This window comes from Vigna radiata, unplaced genomic scaffold (assembly GCF_000741045.1).
Source record: "Vigna radiata var. radiata cultivar VC1973A unplaced genomic scaffold, Vradiata_ver6 scaffold_393, whole genome shotgun sequence".
NCBI classification, from domain to species: Eukaryota; Viridiplantae; Streptophyta; class Magnoliopsida; order Fabales; family Fabaceae; genus Vigna; species Vigna radiata.
The window spans coordinates 28887-53098 of record NW_014542625.1 but is presented as its reverse complement, the minus strand read 5'-3'; the positions used below and the strand labels follow the sequence as shown (position 1 = coordinate 53098).

The 24212-nt window shown below is 33.1% G+C and overlaps 4 protein-coding genes and 1 pseudogene across 4 annotated transcripts; 2 read left to right on the top strand and 3 right to left on the bottom strand.

The window, feature by feature from the left end:
- Positions 1-3153: 3153 nt before the first annotated feature.
- On the bottom strand, positions 3154-6553 carry LOC106780520 (transcription initiation factor TFIID subunit 14b). Its single transcript, XM_014668822.2, has 6 exons — positions 6353-6553; positions 5940-6028; positions 5618-5839; positions 4911-5098; positions 4709-4830; positions 3154-3516 (listed from the first exon to the last, which is right to left on the bottom strand). Exons 1-6 carry the CDS (start codon positions 6464-6466, stop codon positions 3430-3432), a joined length of 822 nt encoding a protein of 273 aa, XP_014524308.1. The 5' UTR covers positions 6467-6553; the 3' UTR covers positions 3154-3429.
- A 3615-nt stretch (positions 6554-10168) lies between these two features.
- Positions 10169-13133, bottom strand: LOC111240925 (annotated as a pseudogene).
- Positions 11303-12063, top strand: LOC111240924 (auxin-induced protein 15A-like). Its single transcript, XM_022777032.1, has one exon. The coding sequence runs from the start codon at positions 11658-11660 to the stop codon at positions 11934-11936; it is 279 nt and encodes a 92-aa protein (XP_022632753.1). The 5' UTR covers positions 11303-11657; the 3' UTR covers positions 11937-12063.
- Positions 13134-16224: 3091 nt separating the features above from the next.
- LOC111240922 lies at positions 16225-18390 on the bottom strand. Its single transcript, XM_022777031.1, has 2 exons — positions 18019-18390; positions 16225-16537 (listed from the first exon to the last, which is right to left on the bottom strand). The coding sequence occupies exons 1-2, from the start codon at positions 18294-18296 to the stop codon at positions 16249-16251; spliced, it is 567 nt and encodes a 188-aa protein (XP_022632752.1). The 5' UTR covers positions 18297-18390; the 3' UTR covers positions 16225-16248.
- A 1998-nt stretch (positions 18391-20388) lies between these two features.
- Positions 20389-21364, top strand: LOC106780532 (auxin-induced protein 15A-like). The gene has a single exon (XM_014668831.2). The coding sequence runs from the start codon at positions 20536-20538 to the stop codon at positions 20815-20817; it is 282 nt and encodes a 93-aa protein (XP_014524317.1). The 5' UTR covers positions 20389-20535; the 3' UTR covers positions 20818-21364.
- Positions 21365-24212: the final 2848 nt, after the last annotated feature.

The window sequence follows — 24212 nt, the reverse complement described above, 5'->3', positions numbered from 1 at the left end:
CTCATCTTTACTCCCTTGCCTAACCTCTCATTTTCTTTTTACCTTCCACTGCAACCAACCTTAACCCACAACACCCCTTTTTATCTTCTTTACTACCACACCAACCATTCTTACTCTTGTGTGAAATTTTATCTCCTTCCTATTTACTTTCCAAATCAGTGTTGACAATATCTAAGTCGAACACACTGTATAAAGGTGAAAGACTAGTTACTGTTACGTTTTAAGTATAAAAAGTGGTGTTAATTCTTTATATAATTGGACTCATATCTTATTGATATTGTATCTTTCCGGTGAATCTTCTCCTCATTAGACCTAACAATGATAAATGAGTTTATACTATGATTCACCCACTAAAATGCAAATTTTAGATGAAATAAATGCATGGGCTAATTCAGATTCCGAAAGGTCTAATATGATAATAAACATAATGAGAAAGCATTATGGTTAAAGAGTGCTAAAAGAAGATAATGAAGGTAAAAATTCCATTACTAAATGGTCCAATAAGAAGTTCATACAAGGGCTACCAAGCACATGTCTTTCTTCTTGTGTGCTCTCCAAAAGTTTACGTAACTAAAATGAAGTTCACATCTTTCTTCTTATGTGACCACCACCAAATAGTTTTATGTCAAGTTAAAGAAAGATGTGTTATAGAGAAAGCTAGCTCGTATGAATTTCCCAGTTATGTTACTGGTTTATATGTTTGGCTTCTTTTGTAGAGTGTGAGATGTGATCCCTTATTTAAGCAAGATAATATATATTATGTAATCTTTTAGCAGGTAAAGAAAGTAGAAGAAGAAAACATTAAATCTTTTCTTGATTATCTTAATCTTATGTAGGTTTATTCACTTATATGTTTTATTTTAATAAGAAAGCATTTATGAAAAAGCATGGTAGTGACAAGTCAATTCCATGATAAAACTTGTTTGTTTCTACTAATTCTAAGACTCTTATCCTATCCAAAAACCTAAGCTTGTGTCCATCTTAAGGAAATATTGTGTTCCTTCTTGTTCTAGTTTATAATAATAATAATAATAAGAACAAATATTTATTACGTATGCATGAAATAGATCGAAATGTCGTTCACAGCTGGCACAACAAAAGCAAGGACTATGTCGATGACTAGGATAGTGCGAATTGAGATCCAACTTTCAAGTTTTTCTTGTACGAGATAATGATAATCTCACATTGACAGCTTTTTTTTTTCCACTTTCATTTGATATTATTTTTAAGATTAAATATGCTTTTTATCATTTAACATGAAAATTATAATTAGTTTCTCATAAACTTTGATTAAATTTGATTTTTTAACTTTAAAAATGTGTAACTTTAATTTTTTAAATCAAATTGTATTAGATTTATTTGACGTTTTAAACATATTTCATAATAACATTTAAATTATTTATACTATTTAACACATAAAATTTAGTTAAAAAACTAAATTCATCTAATTCTGAAAAATTAAATTGATATAAAATTTTAAAAATAGATTAATTTCAATTTTCACTTAAAATTATAAGATCAAAAATATATTTAACTCATATTTTTTTTATCATATTTTATTTTAGGATTAAATATGTTTTTAATCCCTGTACTTTGGGGCGATTTTGGTTTTAGTCCCATTTTGAAACTAAGTTACAATTTAGTCCTTCAACTTTAGAAAACTCTGATTTTAGTCCTTTTTACCAAAATTTTTTAACTTTATTTGTTGTTTCAAGCACGTTTCATTATAGCATAAAATGTGTCAATCAATGTAAACAATCCAAATGCTATAATGAAACGTGCTTGAAACAACGAATAAAGTTAAAAAAATTTGGTAAAAAGGACTAAAACCAGAGTTTTCTAAAGTTGAAGGACTAAATTATACTTTAATTTGAAAGAGGGACTAAAACCAAAATCGTCCAAAATAAGAGACTAAAAACATATTTAACCCTTTATTTTATTGTTTTCTTTGCAAATATCAAAATTCACTTTGTTTTAAGATCGTTTTATTATTGTAATAGATTATGAAATGATAGTTATGGGAGTGAATTTTTTTTTCCTTAAACTATTATCTGTACTATTGAACGTACCAAAGGGCTAACAATAAGATGCATTACTTTGTTGTACCAATGTACCTGCAAACTACCTACTTGGTAATTTTTGGTCTGATGATTGTACCTGCTGAAAAGAACATGAATGTGGGAACCTGACTTAGAACTACAAAACCCACCAAAATAAAACAGCTGGAAGTTGGATTTTCCCATTAACGGCAAGCCCTAAGGTCTAGTCCTACCATATTACCCACCCAAACCCACTCAAATGTGTGTTATGTTATGCCAGCCTTTGAAGGGACCCTACCTTCCCTCAATACCCACTTCAATGCATTACCATTTCAAAACATTTTGTATAATGTTTTCCCTCTATAACTCAAACCTACACTATTTTCATCATTCCCACTTACTCAACACCTCCACCACTAATCTATTCACTCTTTAACATGTGCCTATTTCCACACCTTTTTATACCTTCCAAAAAACTGGGTTTTCAAAAGCTAGGGTCTTAGTAGCCTATCATGGAACTTGTCCCCATCTTCAATTTGCCATTCTGAACTCAAATTTTCTTAGTTATCAGTTCTGCTTTCAATACTTATGAAAAATTAATCAATAAGTATGATTGAAGGCATAATATGATACTACTACTCCATGATTTTTGTTTTTAAAAAGTACTTAAATGCTTGAAAGTCAAAGTTTTCAAAAGGTTGCAGATACTTTTATGCCATGGTAAAATCAAAGGTTATCCTATACTCGTTTTTGTTTGAGATTCAAATTAAAATAAATGTTTGTTATCTTTTACAAGATTCATTTCATTATGTTTCTCTCTTTTATTAATTAATTTTCAACTAAAATATTGCTGATGAAACAAAAGAGAGGTTATGTTATGCTCTGACACAAAGAAGGTATTGCTGACAATAATTTTAAAACATAATTACTTTATCACAAGTAAAATTTAATGGATATCCATCACATCTATTACCGAATAGTAGGATTCTGTCAAGTCAAGTTTAAAAATATATTTGACAAAAACTTATTAAGAAATGCTTAATTGAATTGCTTATTTGAGCTTGTCTTTAATTGCTGTCAACATGATATATCTATTTTTTTTATTCAGATGATATATCTAAATTTATAGGTATATTGAATATAAGTTATAATAAATGAGAAATACTACACTTTCTAATCTTTTATGGTTAAATCATACACATTTGGCCGCTTCTGTTTATTGGCAGAGGTACACTACTCTAAAATTACAACACCGTTGACAAAAAAATAAAAACGAAACAAGTTACAATACAGTTGAATAAACAACTAGCTGATTAGAAGCACACAATCATCCCATTCTTCTGCTCCTTCAGTCATCACAAAAAAAGCCACCAAAATCCTAATTGTACATCTACTGGTCAGAAGAAGATTTAAACTGCTGATGCTGCCCATCTATCAAGTTTATCTGTCGTCTGAGTTTAGCAATATGTGCTTGAACCTGAATTTGGTAGCACAATATGAGTTTAGTCACAATTTTCTTACTACTTTAAGATGATTGAACAATCAAAATCTACAAGAAAAGTTAAAACATGCTCACAATTAACCAACAAGAAAAAAAAGATTCAACCACACCTTTCTCAGGTCCCCCTTGTGATTCACTACCATAAATGGGGATATACAAGTAACAAGGTAATCAACAGCTTATGAAGTGCATACAAGGAAAGGGACTGTAATACGGACTTCAATTCAACACACTGACAAAGGTCAGTGATTTGGATGAAGATAAAGTTCATCTACACAGTGCGCTCTCAAATTAAAAGGAAAATATGAATAATGTCAGCATTATATAAGTCTTGTCATGTTTATTATTTTAAGATTACTCTTTGATGTTCATTCTAAATATTCATGCCCCACATAGAAAATGACGAGAACATATAGAACCCACCTATGTTGATGATAATGGATGTGTTAATTAAATCGTTAAATGATGAACAAGTAGGAGTGATGGAACATGATAGCTATTAAATAAAACTATAATAATGTTAATCAGCATATAGACCATCGTATATGTCTTCTGTCCCCTCCCCTCCTCCTTCCCCTCGGTTGGCTTTGAATTAAATTATTTAATTACAACCCGGAATCCCATACAAGAACATATCAGTACATACAGCAATGTAAATTAGGAAAAACATTTCTTCTTTCTATTCTAATACTTCAAAGGAGTTATTTTGAGTTCAACTAATCCACAAAAAGGGCCGTAAACATCATACAAACGAAAATAAACTCCCAAGCATAGATCATTAGTTTAAGTCTCTTGATGGATGAATCAGAAGTACATGTTCCGGAAAGCAGAAATTTCAAGGAAAAGAAATCTACAAAAATCCTCATACATATTCCTTTTTTGATCAAACATGAACCTTGCATCAAGATCATAAATCATGATGCACTGCTATAACATTTCTCCATACAGAACTATCAGGTGCATCTATAATTTGGATTGCTAAGGTATTTTGCTATATACAAGTCACCAAGTATGATGCAAACTTTCTACTTTGTAAAATGCAAGCGTCTGCTTGCTGTCACGGCTCATTTTAATCCATGAAAATACCAGTAAGGCATCAATTGACAATCGATATGACATCCATAAATATTACATACTTTAAATATGATAAAAATATTGTCATACATACCTGCTGTCGAGCTGCCGCAAGCTGTAAGAGCTCATCTGCTTCTGAGAAATTCGTGAACCATTGACTTAAAGAATGATCTTTAGTGTCACCTTTCCTCCTTTTACTTGCATCCTCAACAGGTACTGCATTTACAAGTTCTTTCAACTCAAGCATGGAAACAGGAGAGCTGCAGATAACAGGGGGTAATTGCTACACAACATACCGGGAGGAGGCAATGTAAGCCCAGCAGGTAATCTTGGTAAGTTCACAGCTGGATGACTCTGCAAACGAGCTAAAAAGGCCTCCGAAGGATCAGGGAAAACTATCTCATCATAAAACTCCACAACAACAGGCTTCTTTGCAGACATGGAACTGTTTTCATCCTCTGGATACAACTTCAAGTGATGATATCTGTATATATATCACTCTTCAATAGAATACAAGGTTCAGAAATTATTTTGACATTCACATAAAATGGTTTGCAATCTGCATGACTAATAACAAAGGAAACGTGTTTGTATTGTGGTCTAGTATATGGTTAGATAATATTCAAGCAGTTGGGCCATATATAACAGCACACTCTTACCAAACTTTGAAGTTAGCAAAATAGATGTTATTTATATAGTCATCCAAGCTTATCATTGGTAATAATGAAGCACTCCAGCCATATTGCTATATCTATCTAACTAAATTTAGCAGGGAATAGAGGTGCACTCTTGCAGAATTTCAGAAGCATAAGCAAGTTGTAGACGGTTGTAACATGCCAGAAAATCAGTAGACATTTTGCATACCATAAAAAATTTCAAGCATACTTGAACCTCTACACTGAACTAAGAAATCGGAGCATCAATAAAAGGCTCAATAATATAATTTTTTTTCCTGGAAGCAGGCTACAGGCAACTAAATCCAAAGCAGTAACCAACAACTCACAAGTTCAAAGGCTTGTCACAAACATCACTGTGAAAATAAAGTGTGATGGCAACTTCAAATTCCCCCCATCCTGCCTCTGAGAGTTCAAAAGGTGGAGACTCCACAACACGGGTGGGATTATTGAAACTGGAATGCAACTGAAAAACAACACGTTTTATTATCGCCCCAAGATCCTCATTGGTTGCTCCACGAACATATACTGTCCATTTATGCGACTGATACCTTACATAACATAAACATGGCGACTTTCTCAGCTTTAAATTCCATTTTAGTGACTTCAAGCAAAACATTATATCAGGTAGAGGCAATGTAGGATACTTACTCGCTAGCCTTTTTCCCAAGCCAAAATGCTATGTTTCCATACACTATTGGAACGCTTATTTCCACATCTTTGAGTTTCTTACCCAGGTTCTACACAAAACCCAGAAATGGTTATACTTGTATAATGATGAATACAAAGAACCTATTTAGTAAGACATGCAGAGGATTTGTTTTAACTTTGTATGATATGATATTCTAAAATCACATTTGCTGTTCTGAACATTGACTTTAAGATCCTTTTAGTGTGCTATATAATAGCTGCAAATCAAAGTTTCGAATTTGAATCAATGACGGAAACAAGGTGTAATCTTTACGCAGTCCCAAAGGCGTAGGATTTGTGGGAAATCGATATTTTGGCGATTTGGAAAACGAGGTTGCTGGTTTTATCCGAATTCGAATCGAAACAATGGTTACCTTCTTATCGTTGTCATCAGATTTGCCCATTTTGGTTCGCTGGGATTTGGGGGTAGGACCACTTAATTCTGGCTGATCTTGACCGTGCTTTTTCGAAGATGAGCTGATGGTCATATCAATCAACGACCTCGTCTCAAAAGTAGAAGCTCAATCTGAGCATCTAGTTTTAGGGTTCGTATGCTCCTCTTCCAAAATTGTGAAGCACTATTCCTGGCTTTTACGACGTCGTTTCTGAGTCAGTAGAACCACCTACGGAGCCCAACCCAATACCCTAATGGGGCATAATTATTTTTTTCATATCTATATGGATTACAATTTCCACTTTTGCTTTCTGCACCCCCATTATCAGTTCGTATATCTCTCAAATTTCTAAAATAACCATTTTATCTTTCCTAAAGTAATTTCTGAATTAAATATTTCTGAAATTTTGTAGAGAAAGTTTTCTGAAATTTTCAAAATATGATTTTTGAAACGAGATTTATGAAATATAATTTCTAGAGTGTATGGAATTTATTTTGGAACAAACTTTTTATAATAAGATTTTCAGAGTATGCTTTCCGAAATGCATACAAAATCTTTCAGAACAAGTTTTGTGAAATAAAATTTTCAGAATAAATTTTCCTAAACATATGAAATACGTCCTAGAAATAACTTTCCTGAATAAACTTTTTTTCTGCATTCTCTTTTTTCTTTTTCTCTACAACTACGGTTAATATTAATATTTTAGTCTTTTTCTGTTAGTGTAAGGATATAATATCTGGTAAAAAGTCATTAAGTAAAAAGTCATTAAGAAATAAACATTATGAATTATGTAAAATAAGTAATATCTGTGTATAATTCTTCTGTGATGCTGACAGCAGCATGTCAAGAACTGATGCACCACACGTTACTTAGAAATCTAGCAACAAGTGGCAAAAGCTTTTTCAGGACAGAAGTGTTCTAAGTCCCTTGTTCGGCTTAAAGGATAGATTTTGAAATAATGTAAGAGTTAGAAGTAAACTTTAAGACTAATTCAACTCTACAAAACTAGTTTCTAAGACGAAATTTGCATCATTCATATATGCTAAATTAATCTTATCTCTAGATGAATTTAGAATACCAACAAATATTTGTAAGAAAATTGGTGTAAATCGCTATTAAAAGCTAATATCCTGATATATGTGGACTGAACTTTGATAATGATACTGTTGTATATTTTCGAGTTCATTGTGATTTGGCAAAAGCTAAAAATGTTCAAACAATGTTTTGTGTTGCACTTTAATTCAAGCAACATGTTTCAACTATACAAGATAACAAAACAGAAATCTTTGCATAAAAGAAAGTGCCTTCTGTACAAATATGCCTCATCTGATCTATCTCTGTCTCCCATAGCTTGTTTTACAAATCATTCAAGCAAGAGGTAACGTTTAGGAACTCATCCTCCTGACATGGAATTGTGAGACCACCTCTTGGATGATCATACCCAAATTCTTCTTCTGTCCGACTTAGTAATTCTTGAAATGAAGGTTGGTTCAAGTATGATACAGGAATCACAAACCGCTTCATTTTGTCTCCAACATAGACTGCAAGATAGCCTCTAGGTACCTCAACAGCCTTGGAGGCTGCTTGGGTTGTCGAAAATGATGTCCATCTAATAATACCTGCTATGCGGAAACCCATTGTTGATTGCTCCACACGACAAACTGATGCCAAAGAAATATTGTAAGAAAGGAATATCTGAAATCTGGTTTTTGAGGACTGAATGACTTGTGTTGTTTGAATACTGGAAAGATATTGTATATATAGTTGCCAATGGCCTAAGCAATCCAATAGCACAATGAATGATTTTTGGAGGAGCTATGATGGATTCGACCGAGAGACAAGAGATCACATGGCATTGTCTCAGAGATATTGGCCAACAGAATTACAGGTGAAACCTAATGCTAGTTCATTCATTGTGCTATAGCTATTTCAAGGATCGACAAGCTATAGACATCTCACATGTTTCTTTAAATAAATGACAACGCTATTGATATATGTTCTACCCACCAACTGATATCAGAGTCTAAGTAAGCAACTTGTAAACCATGAGAGGTCTCAATTGGAATTGGAGGCAAGAACAGAACTGATATTGAACACATGATCTTGAGTTACTAGGAACCACACTTTTTTGTGTATGTTAAATTTAAAACAACACCATGTGAACTTTCAGACATGAAGTTTGCGGTCCCCTACACCCCAAATAAGTGTCAATATCATCCTGTAATGGGGTAATTGATAGCTCTAACTGCAGAAGGTTGGCTTGTATTATATGTCATAATATGTTACTATGATTCATGGGAGATTCCTGTCTAGACATTGCCATATGACCTTGTCTCTCAGTTGGTCCCATGACTACTATCTCATAACCTTCCTTCACCAATAATTCAAGCATCCTACTTACCCATTCTTTTATCTATATATTCATGGTTGAAAGCATGCTAGAACCAACACTCAGCCTTTACTTTCCGAAGCATTCTAAATTCACAAGCTCAAACTTTCAAGTGTCTTTTAGACCACTTTCTACTGAAGTCCCTGAAAACACAAAACAACAATGGGTTTTCGTCTACCTGGTATTAGAAGGGCATCTGCAAATCAAGCATCTTCAAAAGCTGTGGAGGTGCCAAAGGGCTATCTTGCAGTCTATGTTGGAGAAAAAATGAAGCGGTTTGTGATCCCAATATCATACTTGACCCAACCTTCGTTCCAAGACTTGTTGACTCAAGCTGAGGAAGAGTTTGGATATGATCATCCCATGGGTGGTCTTACAATTCCCTGCAGTGAAGATGTCTTTCAAGAAATAACTTCACGGTTGAATTAGCTATTAATTTGTACTGTAGAAGACAGACATAGATTTGTAGATACATTTTGTACAATAGGCATCTCTCGAATTGTTTAGATCCCCTTTTTGAGAAATATGAGAAATGAAAGATCATTAGAAGGACAAGTTTGTTCCATTTTTGTTTACTGAAAATGAATTCAACAATTTAGTCTCTCCTCTGTATATTTTGTTCTTTAGTTACTTTTACAACTTTAACTTCATCCTGGATGATCAGGGTTGCTATAAGAAATTAGTAACTTGGCTGTCCTGATAAATTTGAAGGTATGAATATTGAATAAAAAAATTCATACAAATAAAAACTACTTAATACATCATTGTATTTCTTTTGGAAATATGATATATTATTTGTATTATAAGTAAATATTATATCCATCGCTGAATAACATAATAAAGGATATACAAATTTATGTGATTTTTTTTAATATATGATTATAAAGATAGCATGAACCTATTCAACTGTTTGGGTTAATATTTTGTGTCTAAGTGTCTACATAAGTATGAAATAGCAATCAATGAACAGACATTTGGTTTTACTTGATCAAATCTCCTTTGATTAAGTAGTTACTTGGCTATTCATTTGGGGAAGTGGGTTTTGCAGCTGATATAATTTGATCGGAGAATCACGGAGAAATATTTCATATTTGGAACGAAGTTAATCACTATTAAAAAGGTGAAAACCTGATAAGCACAATCTAAAATTAAATAATTGTAGTATTGTGTATATCATGGTTCATTTAGACAGTCATCATGGGCACTTAAACCAGGAACTAAATGAGCCTTAAGTTGAAAATTCTAGCTACAAACTGTTTCAGGACAAATGTATTGTGGCTTCCTTGTTTGGCTCAGGGATGAGTATTGAAATTGCGACAGAGAAACAGTAATAACCAATATGAAGTTTTGTTAATATGTCCAATAGAGTTTTTCTACTTAATCTCTAGTAATAATATATGCTGATAGCCTGTTGTATATATCAGAAGAGTTTTCATAATCATAATAAAATTCATTGATATGTGGGGAAAGAAAAAGTTGTTTGAACAAAATCTAGTTCTGTATTCTCATTATGGAACTTGTTTCTATTTCCAATGGATTTACACAAGAAAAGAAAATGAAAAATATTTGCAATAAAAGGAAGAGCCTTCTATACAAATTTGCCTCATCTAATCTACTCACTCTCCAATAGCACGATTTAGTGCTAATTCAAATGAGAGATAACGTTTATGAACTCGTCCTCCTTGCATGGAATCGTGAGACCTCCAGTTGGATGATCATATCCAAATTCTTCTTCTGACTGACTTAGCAATTGTTGAAATGAAGATTGATTCAAATATGACACAGGAATCATGAACCGCCTCATCTTATCTCCAACATAGACTGCAAGGTAGCCTTTTGGGACTTCAAGTCCCTTGCGAGTTGTTTTTGCAGTAGAAAATGATGCTTGTCTAATGATACCTGGAATGCGGAAACCCATTGTTTTTGTTGATCCACAAGCAAATAATATGCTGAAGTAATGTCAAAAGACTTGTATGAGTATGAGAAATAACTATTTCAATTCTGATGCTTGAGGATGCAAGAAATAGTGTATATATAGTCCCTAATGGGAACTCTGCAACTGCAATCTAATTCCACAATGAATGATCGACAAGGACGAGATGGGGTCAAGGGAAGGACATGGCATCACATGGTATTGTCTTAGAGACCTCTTTCATGGATAAGTGGTAGGGCATAACCCCACATCACTACCTTCTGATATAGTGGCCAACAGAATTTCCCACTTGAAACCAAATGCGTCTGCAAAGCTGAAATCTATCTACATCAATGATTTATAGACATTTAGTAGACATACTTTAGACATCTCACATGTTTCTTTAAATAAGATTATAGTGCTGTTGATATATACATATATCTACCATGTACCAACTAATATCAGGGTGACATAAGCAACCTGTAAATGTTGAGGCTTGAGCTAGCTCTGAATCAGTGGAGATAAGAAGATATCCAACATAGAACATATGATCATGAGAGACACTGTGAACCACATACTTTATGTATGGCAAATTATAAGCAACACAGCATGAATTGTGCATCAATGAAGTTTTCGTCCCCCACCAGCCTCTCAATAAGTGTGACATATGACATGATTCAATTAATCTTTCTTTCATGGATACATGTTATGTTGATTCTTAGTATAAATCCTCAAAGACAACACCATATTCCTTGTCTCTTATTTGGCCCCATTACTTCTATCTCACATCCTTTCTTCAACAATAATTCATGTGTCAAGTGGTTTCTTACATATCCTTTTATCTATATATACATATATTCATGGGTACAAGCATTTAGGACTCAAATTATTCACTTCTCAAAGCATTCAAAAATTCAAAAGCTTGTTTTGAAGACTTTTCTCAAGCCATTTTCTTCTCAAGTTTCTAACACATCAATACAGATATGGGTTTTCGTTTACCTGGTATCAAAAAGATACTATTTGCAGCCAATCAAGCATCTTCAAAAGCAGTGGATGCACCAAAGGGCTACCTTGCAGTCTATGTTGGAGAGAAAATGAAGCGGTTCATGATCCCTGTGTCTTACTTGAAGGAATCTTCATTCCAGGATTTGTTGAGTCAAGCTGAGGAAGAGTATGGATATGAGCATCCCATGGGTGGCCTCACAATTCCTTGCAGCGAAGATGTCTTCCAACATATTAGTGCTTGCTTAAATAGACAATAAATCTCACAACTTCTCATAGACTAGAATTGACAATTTTGTAAATTAGGCTTCTTCCCAACTTGTACAGAGCTCCCTTTCTCAAGAATTAGAGAAATGAAAAATCATCAGATTGAAAAAAAACACAACATATAATTTTTTATGCTTATCGAGAATGAATTTATTGCTGAAGCATCTCCTCTGCATTTTATGTTTGTTTGTTTACTTTGTTCATTTCCCGTTACAATCACACTTGAATTTATTTGTGCATTTTATGTCTCCCAAGATATAGATTATAGATTGAGTGGGTAGTAAATGTTAAACTCTAGGAGACTGACATAGATCAGTATAGACATTTTGTAACACAGGCATCTTAAGTTGTAAAAGTATCCCTTCCTAAAGAAATTGGGGGCATTACCATTAATTTGACTGAAAAATTTATATAGTATTTTGAAAAATAATAAAATTGTGCAGAGATTCTGACTTCCTGTGTTGAATCTCTTAAACTGTTCATGCTTGCTGGGTTGTTCATGCTTGTCAAACTTATATGGATTGTTATTGTCAAACCAATTATATATTTTTATTAATGATAGAAACGATTTTAGATATTAATGATTTTTAATTTATAAAACAGGGTCTAATTTGGTTAATATAAAAATTAATTACTTTTTCTCTTTTAATTCATTGTTATTTAATGATTTTCTTGCACTAAAACCTTTAAAGTTAACAGTGTTACAACTATAAAACCAGTTGTTTCTGTGCTAAAATGGTAAGTTTGTATTGTATGCATAAAAAAAATTCCTCAAACCTAATGAGTGCATATATTTAAATTCCTCAACAAAAGATCTTACAGTAAACTAATCAACGAAACTGGTATAACATTCATTCCTGCATATTTTTTGCAAAATTGGTTGTTCAAATTAAATACTAATCCATGTCAGTATCTTTGTCCACAACTATTCAAGAGATAGTTGACATGATATTTAAAAAGAGATCTTCTTTGCAAGGAATTGTAAGGCCTCCCATGGGATGATGGTATCCAAATTCTTCTACAGTTAAGCTTAGCAAGTCCTGAAATGAAGGTTGGTTCAAGTATCTAATTGGAATGATGAACCGTTTCATTTTTTCTCCAACATACACTGCAAGATACCCTTTTGGGACCACTTTACCATTTGAAGCTGCTTGTCTTGCTCTTCTAATACCAAGTAAATTGAAACCCATGGTTTCTCCTGATTTTTACTCAGACACAACTACAGAATGATTTTCAAGAACTTGATTGACACACAAATACTTCATGCTTGATACTTTAGTGTTGAGAGTGCAATAATGAGTATATATAGTGCCTGTGTAGACAATATTGAATTGAATGGTTAATGGACTATGTGAGGGACAAGGTTTCATGAGCCATGTGTTGTTGTCTTATAAACAAGGTTATCAGACTAAAGAGTTTACCGTACGAGTGTGGACTAGTAAACTCAGTTCGTAAATTTGTAAGTATTTAACATCTTAATTCAAGTAAGCTTACAAATTATATAATTTTAAATAAATAAATAAAATTTATAGATATATTGTTCATAAAAATAAATATTGTAAAATATAAATATTATTATTTTTTTTAATTTTTTTTTCTTTTAAACTCGTAAAATTATTTTAGACTCATAATTTTACACGATCTTATTAATTTTACAGTCGATTTTATCGAGTTTACACAAAAAAAAGAATTTATGTCTAAATTAATTCGAAAACTATATATGAAAACATAACCTTATACGAGTTTATGAATTAATTCGAGAATTTGATAACCTTACTTTATTATAGGGCATGATCAATATTTACTAAAGATTGTAGAGCTTATGACCTACTTTGTACACACAAGCTTAGGCCAAAACAGTTATTCATTAAAAATGAAAGAGATTTGTGCAGTGAGAAATCCAATGATTTTAGCCAATGTAATGCTCTGCTTCTTCTGTTCATGAAATGCTGAGACATCTCACATATTCACTTTCTCATACAAATCCCTTGGTCAGTTCATGGATTAGTCAAAATAAAGTATGCATGGTTACAATGGTTTTATGACAGCTAAAAGAAAATGACTTCCACAGTTAATAATTATCCTTATATTAGCTGTCTGGTTGGAGCTCCAATGTATTACGCATGTCTCCAATCAAAATCAATACAATTCTTATCATAACAGCTTTCGCTGTTCACCCTTGTGAAGGGTACGGAAAGTACAATACAACATGTAATTTAATGGAAGATTGAAACATTGTTATAAGATGGTATCTCGAGTAGGCATGAAAATGAAAACCGACGGGGAAGGAACAAATTTTATTATCCCATTTTTATGTCGAAGTAAAAATTCATCCTACTCCCATCCTTATACCTAAAGAATTATTGTCTTATCTCCATTTTCACGGGGAATTGGGTATATTTTTTTTAATATTTCAATATTAATTAATTAATTGATTATTATAAAAAAATTATGACAAGAAAACATAAAATTATTAAATATTCATTATAAAAAAACATTTCTCCATTTCTTCAATATTAAATATTAAAAAGAAAATAGTAATTATATAAATTTTAAATCAAAGTTCCAAATAATAGTTATATAAAAGTAAAATAATTACATAAAATATTGCACAATTATAAATAAATAAAACATCATGACAACCAAAATATATATTATTTTTACAAATATTGGTAAAAGAAAATTAATAAAATTATAAAATATTTTTAAGATTATAAAGAAAGACAAATATTCAAGTTCAAAAATATTTTAAATGTCTCTATAGTTTATTCACAAAATTATAATAAAATCTCTTTTTAAACACTAATTAATAAATATTATAATTCACCATTTAAATGAAACCACAGAGAAAAATTACTAAATTAATAATAATTCAAATTTAGACATAAATCTCTCAACTTTTCATAGTCTAACTTCACAAAAACGATATTAAATTATTATATTATAGTAGTAAATGAAACATCTTTATACAGTAAAATTACATTTATGAAAATGAGTTAGAAAATTAAAATAATTATATAAAAATCACTAAAACAATGTTCTCCATCATTAATATAAAAAAAATTGTTACATAGAAGTAAAAGTAATCAAAGTTGTGCCTTAAAAACAATTTAATACATCATAGGACGAAGTGGTACAAAGACAAAAAATGTATAGGAATGATAAAAAAAACCTTGGAAATATATGCCTTCATGCATATGTGTGTGTCTGCATATGTGTGTGTTTTTTTGTATGTGCACGTGTGCTGTGTGTATGTGTGCGTGTGTGTATGTGCATGTGGGTGTGTGTGATCGTGTTTGTGTGTGTCTGTGTTTGTAGGTGTGTGTGCATGTATGCGCGCCTATGTGTGTCTGTGTTTATGGGTGTGTGTGTGCACGCGTATGTGTGTATGGTTGTGTTTGTGTGTGTATGTGTGCATGGATGTATGTGGGTGTGTATATGTGTATTTGTGTGTTTTTGTTTGTGTGCGGGTGTATGTGAGTGTATTTGTGTGTGTGTTTGTGTACGTATGTAGGTGTGTGCATGTGTGTGTGTCGTATCTATGTGTGTTTGAGTCTGTGTACCAAAATGATTTTTGGTCTAATATAGGATGAGACCATTATTGTTTTTGCCTATTTAAAGTCTAGGTCAGGTCTGTACTGATTTTTCTTGTGGTGCTTACCTTTTGAATTTAAACAGAATAAAAAAACACTAAGAAACACAGTATTAGTTAAATATTTCCATTTGAAATCGAGCTAGAGATGCTCCAACCATAACTGTCACCTACACTGTATCACGAGAAACTGTTTTTCATACATGATTTGACTTCAGTAACTACATCCAGTTTTAGCAAACACTCATTAGTTGAGTCGTTCACTTCTTATTCATTGGAATCATAGAATTTGATTTGCCATAAATTGTAACCAATTTATAAGCAGAGTATCTCTGTCTCAAATACTTGCATATCATGATGTTCTTCCATATTGTTACCCGTGCCTTTAATTCCTATTTTTTCTACAAGGGTTGTCAGCTTTATAAACGAAAACAGTTCTTCCTTTTTCTCCTTTTACCATACGATTAAGAAAAAAGTTTTCAATTTTTCTTTTATAAAGAATTTAAGACATCCAGCATATATTTTTCAACATAAATGAAGAGAAAGTCTGAGACCAAGGTTCATGTACCAAATATCTCATTCAAATGAACATTTTTATACAATTGCTCAAGATAACAAAAATGAGAGAGAGAACATATTTTGAAGACAAGAAGCTTTGATACAAAAATGTGTCAAAATTAGTCTACATCTAATTCAGTTTCATCTTCATAGGATTAACACGTATTCAAGCGAGAAGTGGTATTTAAGAACACATCTTCTCTGCAAGGAATTGTGAGACCACCCATTGGATGGTGATACCCGAATTCTTCCTTAGCTTGACTCAACAAATCTTGAAATGAAGGTTGGTTCAAATATGATACAGGGATCACAAACCGTTTCATTTTCTCTCCAACATAGACTGCAATGTAGCCCTTTGGCACATCCAAGACTTTTGAAGATCCTTGTATCGCAGCCAGGGTTGCCTTTCTAATACCAGCTAACCGAAAACCCATTCTTATGATACTTTGGAAGAGAAAGTTGAGAAAAGATAGTTGTAAATAAGATACTAGTTTTTGATTTTCAAATACTGTAGGTTGTGACTTATTTTTTGTTGCTCTAAATGCTTGCAGCTATCAATATATATATATATATAGAGAGAGAGAGAGATGAAAAGTTTGTAAGAATCGTTTGATACTTGAATGAGTGAGAGGAAAATGCTGTGAATCATGGGACCAAGAGGGAGACAAGGACATGTGGTGTGTGGCCTTGAAGGACTTTCTCAGTGATCAATATGACATGTTATAGAAGATAGTACAAGTCTCATCTTTCAAACAGAATCCAATTGAAATAAAGTGGATGTATGATCTCTCGCTATTGTTGCCATATAATTCATCAGCCAAAATGTATCATCCAGCTGTGCTTCAACATCAATCCACGTGAACAAAACATGGTTAAAGCATGTTTGCAAAAATATGGAATATGGATTAATGCATAAATAGACCTTACACACTTGTATCCTACTTTATGCTTAACATACCCAAGACAGTACCACATGATATTTCGTATGTACACACTCCTGGCTTTAGCAGTCACTTTTTCTCCATTTTCTGGAGAATCTTAAGCTATACATATTCTAACTACCCTTTTGCCTTCTCTAACTTGTAACATTCATCACCATATGTTTGAGTAATAATGACAATTAATTGAATTTCTAATTGTTTCTTTTTGTCCATAACTATGTTCTCTTCTCCTCCAATTAGAATGGTAGACAGTATTTAAAGGTTGCTTGCTGTTAAAATAAAAGAGGACTCTAAAGAGAAGCATCAATTTATTTGTGACAGGTTTGAACTTTTTTTAAGTTTTATACACATATATACACACGTAAATTAAAATTCTTGGCCCGAATCATATATGGGGTTCACCCTGCCACATGAAGGTTTATTGTTTCCACTAATTTCATTGTGAAACAAGGATGGCTAAACAAATTTTCTATTTATTTGACATGCCTTTTGAGTTTATCTATATAAAAGTTTAGCCATAATTCATCACTTTAAATTTACCGGAAATAATTGATCAATGCATTATTTACTAGATTTCTGGGCTTACGATGAACAACTCAAAGCAAATTAGAGATGGTTCAAATCGATTCAGGTTCACGAAGACTTCTATTTTTCATATTTGACCTTTTCTTTTTATTTTCTTTTACATCAATCATTTAATTTAAGCTTATCTTATAAATTTGTTGACTATAAATTTATTTCAGTTTGATACATCAATAGTTATTTGATTTAAATAAATCTATTTAACTTTTTAGTGAATTAATTTCTTATGCAGATTGATAAACGAACTCAAAATGTGAGAAAGAGGTTAATGTAGGAAACTTCTCATTCGGATGAATATATTTGTACTCTTTGCTATTAAGATAACAAAACTGTTGGAAAGAAACTGTTACAAAAATGGATCAAGTTTAGTCTACATCTTTGTCAATTTCATCATTATGGAACTAGCACCTATTCAAACGAGAGGTGGTATCTAAGAATACATCTTCTCTGCAAGGAATTGTAAGACCACCCATTGGATGGTTATACCCGAATTCTTCCTCAGCTTGACTCAACAAATCTTGAAATGAAGGTTGGTTCAAATATGATACTGGGATGAAGAACCTCTTCATTTTCTCTCCAACATAGACCGGAAGGTAGCCCTTTGGTACATCCATGGCTTTTGAAGATGCTTGGATAGCTGTAAGAGACATCTTTCTGATACCAGCTAAACGAAAACCCATTGTTATGTTTTGATACTTTTGAGGAGGAAGTTGTGAAAAAAAGGTTGTAAATAAGACACTAGTTTTTGAAGTTCAAAGGCTTTAGGTTGTGAATGATTTTTGTTGTCCTAAAATGCTTGCAGCGAGGAATATATATATATATATATATAGATATGATGAAGGTTTCTGTAGCATATCGTTGGCTACTTGAATTATTGAGAGAAGGGCATATGGTGTGGCCTTGAAAGGCTTTCTGAGGGATCAATGTGACATGTTACTTCAAAGTGAATCCCCTTGAAATTAAGTGAATCAACCTTTCAAATTGTATGATCTCTTGCTATTTGTGGCCTTATAATTCATCAGCTCGAATATACCATCCAATTGTTCTTCAAGATCAGGCCATGTGAACAAAACATGCTCAAAAGCATGTTTCCAAAAATATGGAATACCAATTAATGCATGAGGAGACCTTAGGTTATCAATTAGGCACGACTCATTTGGTTGCAAGCCATGCATGTGAAGGCTTTATGTTGGCCATTGTTTGATAAGGTGGGGTTACACACTTGTACCCTACTTTATGCTTGATAGAAGTACTGAAGATGCCACCATGTGATATCTCATATTTACACCCTCCTTTTCCTTAAATTGTCCTTTTCTCCAAAACTTTGGTTTTTAGAGAATCTTAAAATCTTAAAAACTATATATAGACCATCCTTTGCTTTCACACGCAACACAAGCCATCGGCATCCTCAATCATAAAAAATTAGGTTCATTCTTTGCAAATTTGATGTTATTTTCTTTGTTAAAACAAGCACAAAATATGTTTTTTCATTTACATGGGCATCATTCACAGCTGCTAGAATGGTAGACAATACTAAAAGGTTGTACGTTCCAACAAAAAGACTTGATTATTCTCACAAATTCCTCAACCAAACAAACCCAAATCTGCACAATCAGGGCAGGGCAGAGTGGAGAAATGTATGAGGGATGATTTTTTAACTATTTCTTATTCAGTAATTATGTAGATCAGATTCATATCAAATGTGAGAAAAAACTTCGAGGAGATAACTTATCACTCAGATGAAATTTCTTTTACAACGTCAGATATCAAAGATGGGAAGGGAATATAAGAAACTATGATACAAAAATGTGTCAAGTATATGTTTAAATCTAAGTTAGTTCCATCTTCATGCAGTTAGCAGGTATTTAAGCGAGAAGTGATATCTAAGAACAAATCTTCTCCACAAGGAATTGTGAGACCACCCAATGGATGGTCATACCCAAATTCTTCCTCGGCTTGACTCAACAAATCTTGAAAGGAAGGCTGGTTTAAGAATGATACAGGAATCATGAACCGCTGCATTTTCTCTCCAACATAGACTGCAAGGTAGCCCTTTGGCACGTCCATAGCTTTTGAAGATGCTTTGATTGTATTAAGGGATGCCTTCTTGATACTAGGTAAACGAAAACCCATGTTTTATATATTGATACTTGGGAAGAGAAAGTTGGGAATAGAGAGTTGTAGATAAGATGCTGGTTTTTGAAGTTAAAATGCCTTAGGAAATGAATGATATTTGTTGTCCTAAATGCTTGCGACCATGAATATATATATAGAGATAAAAAGTTTTGTAGGATATCATTTGATACTTGAATGATTGAGGATGGATGACTATGAGATAAGAGTCATGGGACCGATAGGACAGAAAGGGCACATGGTGTTGCCTTGGAGGTGTTTCTTAGGGATTAATGGGAGATGTTATGGTTGGCAGTACACTATGCCAAGCCAATTCACTTGAAATAGAGTAGACGTATGATTTCAAATCTCATGAATATAATGGTCTATGATATCTCACTGTCCTNTGCCTTATAATTTGATCTATCCAGCTGTAATTCAACATTAGGTAACGTGAAGAAAACATGCTCAAAGCATGTTTGACAAAATATGGAATACCAATTAATCCATGAATAGACTTAGGCCTTCACTTAGCCACGTCTCATTGAGAACATGTGGAGGCTTAATGTTTCCTGCTGTTCAACAAGGTGGGGTTACACACCTACACCCTACTTTATGCTTGATAGAAGTACTGCAGACAACACCACGCGATATCTCATCACTATGCTTTCCTTCTTTTAGCATCTATATATACACTATCCTATACCTTCAAAAACAACACAAGCTTTCGGAATCCTCAAGCATCAAAATTCAGATTCATTCTCTGTAAATTTGAGATTGTTCTTCTTCCTTAAACCACCTCAAAAAATGGGTTTCCGTTTACCTGCCATCCGACGGGCATCATCACTCATAGCAAGACAAGCATCTCCAAAATCTGACGACATACCGAAGGGCTATTTTGCCGTTTATGTTGGAGAGAGACAAAATCGGTTTGTGATTCCCATCTCTTACTTGAACCAACCTTCATTCCAAGACTTACTGAGTCAAGCTGAGGAAGAGTTTGGATATGATCATCCCATGGGAGGCTTGACAATTCCATGCAGTGAAGATGTCTTCCAACATACAATTTCTTTCTTTAAGGGACAATAATTCTCACTTTAGGAGACTGACATAGATTATTAGAGACATTTTGTACAATAGGCATCTTCTCAAACTTGTAACTATTATTACAAAATTTTGACTAATGATGATGAATTCAAATACTAAGTTTCTGTCTATTTATCCATTTCAATTTTTTCTTTTCCCAATAATTAGAATGGTATACAGCATCAACAAGACTGGATTATTTTTATGAATTTCACAGCAGGAAAAAAGGACGAAGACAAGGCAGAGAGGGGCAGAGATAGTAGTATTTTGTTAGGCCGAGGAGAAGCACCAATTTCTATAGAATGTGTTTGAAACGTTTTTAAATATTTATAAACACTTAAATTAATGTTCTCAATCATTCACGAGATTTTGCACCTGCCTAGGCATTTATGATAGACTTAAAATTAAGTTTTGTTGTTCCATTTAACGATGGGATGATGCAAGGTTTCGTTTATTTATATATTGGTTCCGAGCATAATTTTCCATTTTACAGGAGGATGAGATTTTAGTTGTTTGAAGTGTTAAATAAACATTTCAGAAGAAAGAAAACAGGGAGAAATTACTTCATCTCATCCATCACCGTGTGATTCTACCCTCTAAAATCCTTATCGGGGCAAAACCTCACTTTTTATTCCATTTTCATTTCTCAGTTATACCCAACAAAAATGCATGGCACTTAAATCATCTTGAGATCCCAAGTTTCGAAGTTGTATGGATGCTTAATATCAGTTTTCATAAAAAAACATAAGGTAACTGTTAACTACCATAGCCAGTTGTGCCGTAAAGCCAATTGACATAATCATGGCAAGAATGTGTTGCTTCTTGAATCACACAAATGAAAAATTGTTAATCATAAAGAATTGGATCCTCCCTCATTTGTGGTTCACAGAGAATTGGTTCACAGGCCATATTTCAGATTCAGTTACCATGGACTGTAACCAAAAATTTTGAAGCACGATTGAAATCAAAGAAGTTCATGTTGACATGTACTTGTTATTTCGATTACTTGTTCTCTTTGTTTTAAACTCATCTTCTTTTCCTTTCTCTTATAATGTGGGTGTTTTCTTTTTATTGAACTTCTATAATGTAGAGATATGATAGTTGAATGTAAATTTTATACATTAAGAATTAATTGGTTGGCGACAACTAGCTAATTTCTTATTCAACAACTACTACGTAGATCAAAATGACAGATGAAGAATATATGTGAGAAAACACTTCATGTACGAAATTTCTCATAAAGTTTTTATACTGTCCCCACATAGATAACAAAAATGGACAGAATTTTTCAAGGTAAGAAAATATGCTACAAAAAATTGTGTCTATACATTTTCATGAGTTTCATCTTCATGGATTAGCACCCCATCAAGCGAGAAGTGATATCCAAGAACTCATGCTCTCCGCAAGGAATTGTAAGCCCACCCATTGGGTGATCATACCCAAATTCTTCTACTGCTTGACTCAACAAGTCTTGAAATAAAGGTTGGTTCAAGAATGACACCGGGATTACAAACCGCTTCATTTTCTCTCCAACATAAACTGCAAGGTGACCCTTTGCCACATCCATACCTTTTGAAGATGCCTTTCTCATACCAGGTAAGTGGAATCCCATTGTTGTATGTGCTGAGACTCGGGACAATAGTGTTACNATGCCTTTCTCATACCAGGTAAGTGGAATCCCATTGTTGTATGTGCTGAGACTCGGGACAATAGTGTTACCAAAAAAAGACTATGTAAGATCCAAGCTTTTGAGCTGCTTTGGGAAGTGAATGATATTTGTTGTGCTTAATGCTTGCAAGCTTGAATATATATAGAGATGAAGAATTCTTTGAAATTGTTGTCTACATAAATAATTGAGGGGGAAAGCTGAGATATGAATCATGGGACCAACAGGGAGACAGGGGCATATGGTGTTGCCTTGCAGGACTTTCTCAAGGATGAATGTAACATGTCATAGTGGATAGTACGGGTCCCACCTTCTCAAGAATCCACTTCAAATAAAACTGACGTTTGAACTAACCCTCGAAAATATAATGGTCTAATATCTCCTCCTATCCGTAGCCTTATAATTCAATAGTCAGAAACTACTTCCCTTCTATAATGTACTTCAACATTAGGCTGCATTATCAATCTAGAGAAAACATGTCCCAAGCATGTTTACACCATTATGAAATATTAATTAATGCATGAATAAACGTTTAATATCACTTAGGGACGTCTAGGTTGCAATAAACACTATTAGTAAATTTCACAGTTAATAAATCACTAACCACTCTTTTGGTTTTGTCCAACATAAACTCTAATGTTTTGAATATTAGTTCACCTTTGAAGACCAGGATATTGGAAACCCATTGCATATCCAAAGAAGTAACAGACTAAAGTCTGAAGGATTTGATTGAAACATTATAGAAGTGTATAGTATATATTTGTGTTGTATCATTTTAAAATATCTCATCCGCTCCTAAAACCCTAAACTTCCAGTAATACTGAAAAAGATAGAGGCCAGTCAAGCTAATTAGATGTTACAGTAACAAGGGAAATTACATGAATATCTAAGGTCAAAATTACAGTGTCTTGTACAAAAAAAAAAGAGGACATTACAGTTAAATGCATGGATTTTAATACCGTTTCAATTATGTGTCCATCTATGACTCTCATAATCGTCAAAAATTACACTATCGATGTATTTCAATGAAATTTCGGCTATTCTGGTCCTAGAGGCAACTACAATATGCTGAATCGCCCATCTGAAGATGGGGCTGCTGCTTGACACAGGTGATCAAAAGTTTATCATAACTATAAGTGGGACATCATCATATGAGAGATAATTTCTCACGTACGGCGCTGCCACACGATGATAAGTGCAACTGGCTGTAGCAAAATATGAAGATATAAAAATTGTTGTCCCATTCTCAGGCTCATGTTTTTTTTTTTCTTTTATATCAGGCCATGTTAAATCATTTTTCTTGTTCAACTATATTGATGAAATCTTGCTCAGGTCGTTCGATTTAAATAAACATATGCTTAGTCAATTTCTTATTCAATATATATATACACACACACACTATGAGAGAAGAAAACGTGAATAAGGTTAGTGTTCCAAACTTTCTCATTCAGATTAAAATTCATTTAAAAATTCAGACATCAAACAAGGAGAGGGAAATAATCTCAAGGTAAGAAACTATGATACAAAAATGTGTCAAGTATATGTCTACATCTAAGTCAGTTCCATCTTCATGCAGTTAGCAGCTATTGAAGCGAGAAATGATATCTGAGAACACATCTTCTCCACAAGGAATTGTCAGACCACCAGTTGGATGGTCATAGCCAAATTCTTCCTCGGCTTGACTCAATAGATCTTGAAATGAAGGTTGGTTCAAGTATGACACAGGGATCAT

Bases quoted from the DNA above. Each gene is read 5' to 3' on its own strand.
- LOC106780532 (XM_014668831.2), top strand. From the start codon at position 20,536: ATGGGTTTCCGTTTACCTGCCATCCGACGGGCATCATCACTCATAGCA.
- LOC111240922 (XM_022777031.1), bottom strand. From the start codon at position 18,296: ATGGGTTTTCGTTTAGCTGGTATCAGAAAGATGTCTCTTACAGCTATC. The intron at 16,538-18,018 runs GTTCCATAATGA...TCTCTTCCAAAG, and splicing joins TCTCGTTTGAATAGGTGCTA to TATCATAAGAATGGGTTTTC.
- LOC111240924 (XM_022777032.1), top strand. From the start codon at position 11,658: ATGGGTTTTCGTTTACCTGGTATCAAAAAGATACTATTTGCAGCCAAT.
- LOC106780520 (XM_014668822.2), bottom strand. From the start codon at position 6,466: ATGACCATCAGCTCATCTTCGAAAAAGCACGGTCAAGATCAGCCAGAA. The intron at 6,029-6,352 runs GTAACCATTGTT...GGTTTTGTGTAG, and splicing joins CTGATGACAACGATAAGAAG to AACCTGGGTAAGAAACTCAA. The intron at 4,831-4,910 runs GTATGTTGTGTA...TTGTAAATGCAG, and splicing joins GCTTACATTGCCTCCTCCCG to TACCTGTTGAGGATGCAAGT.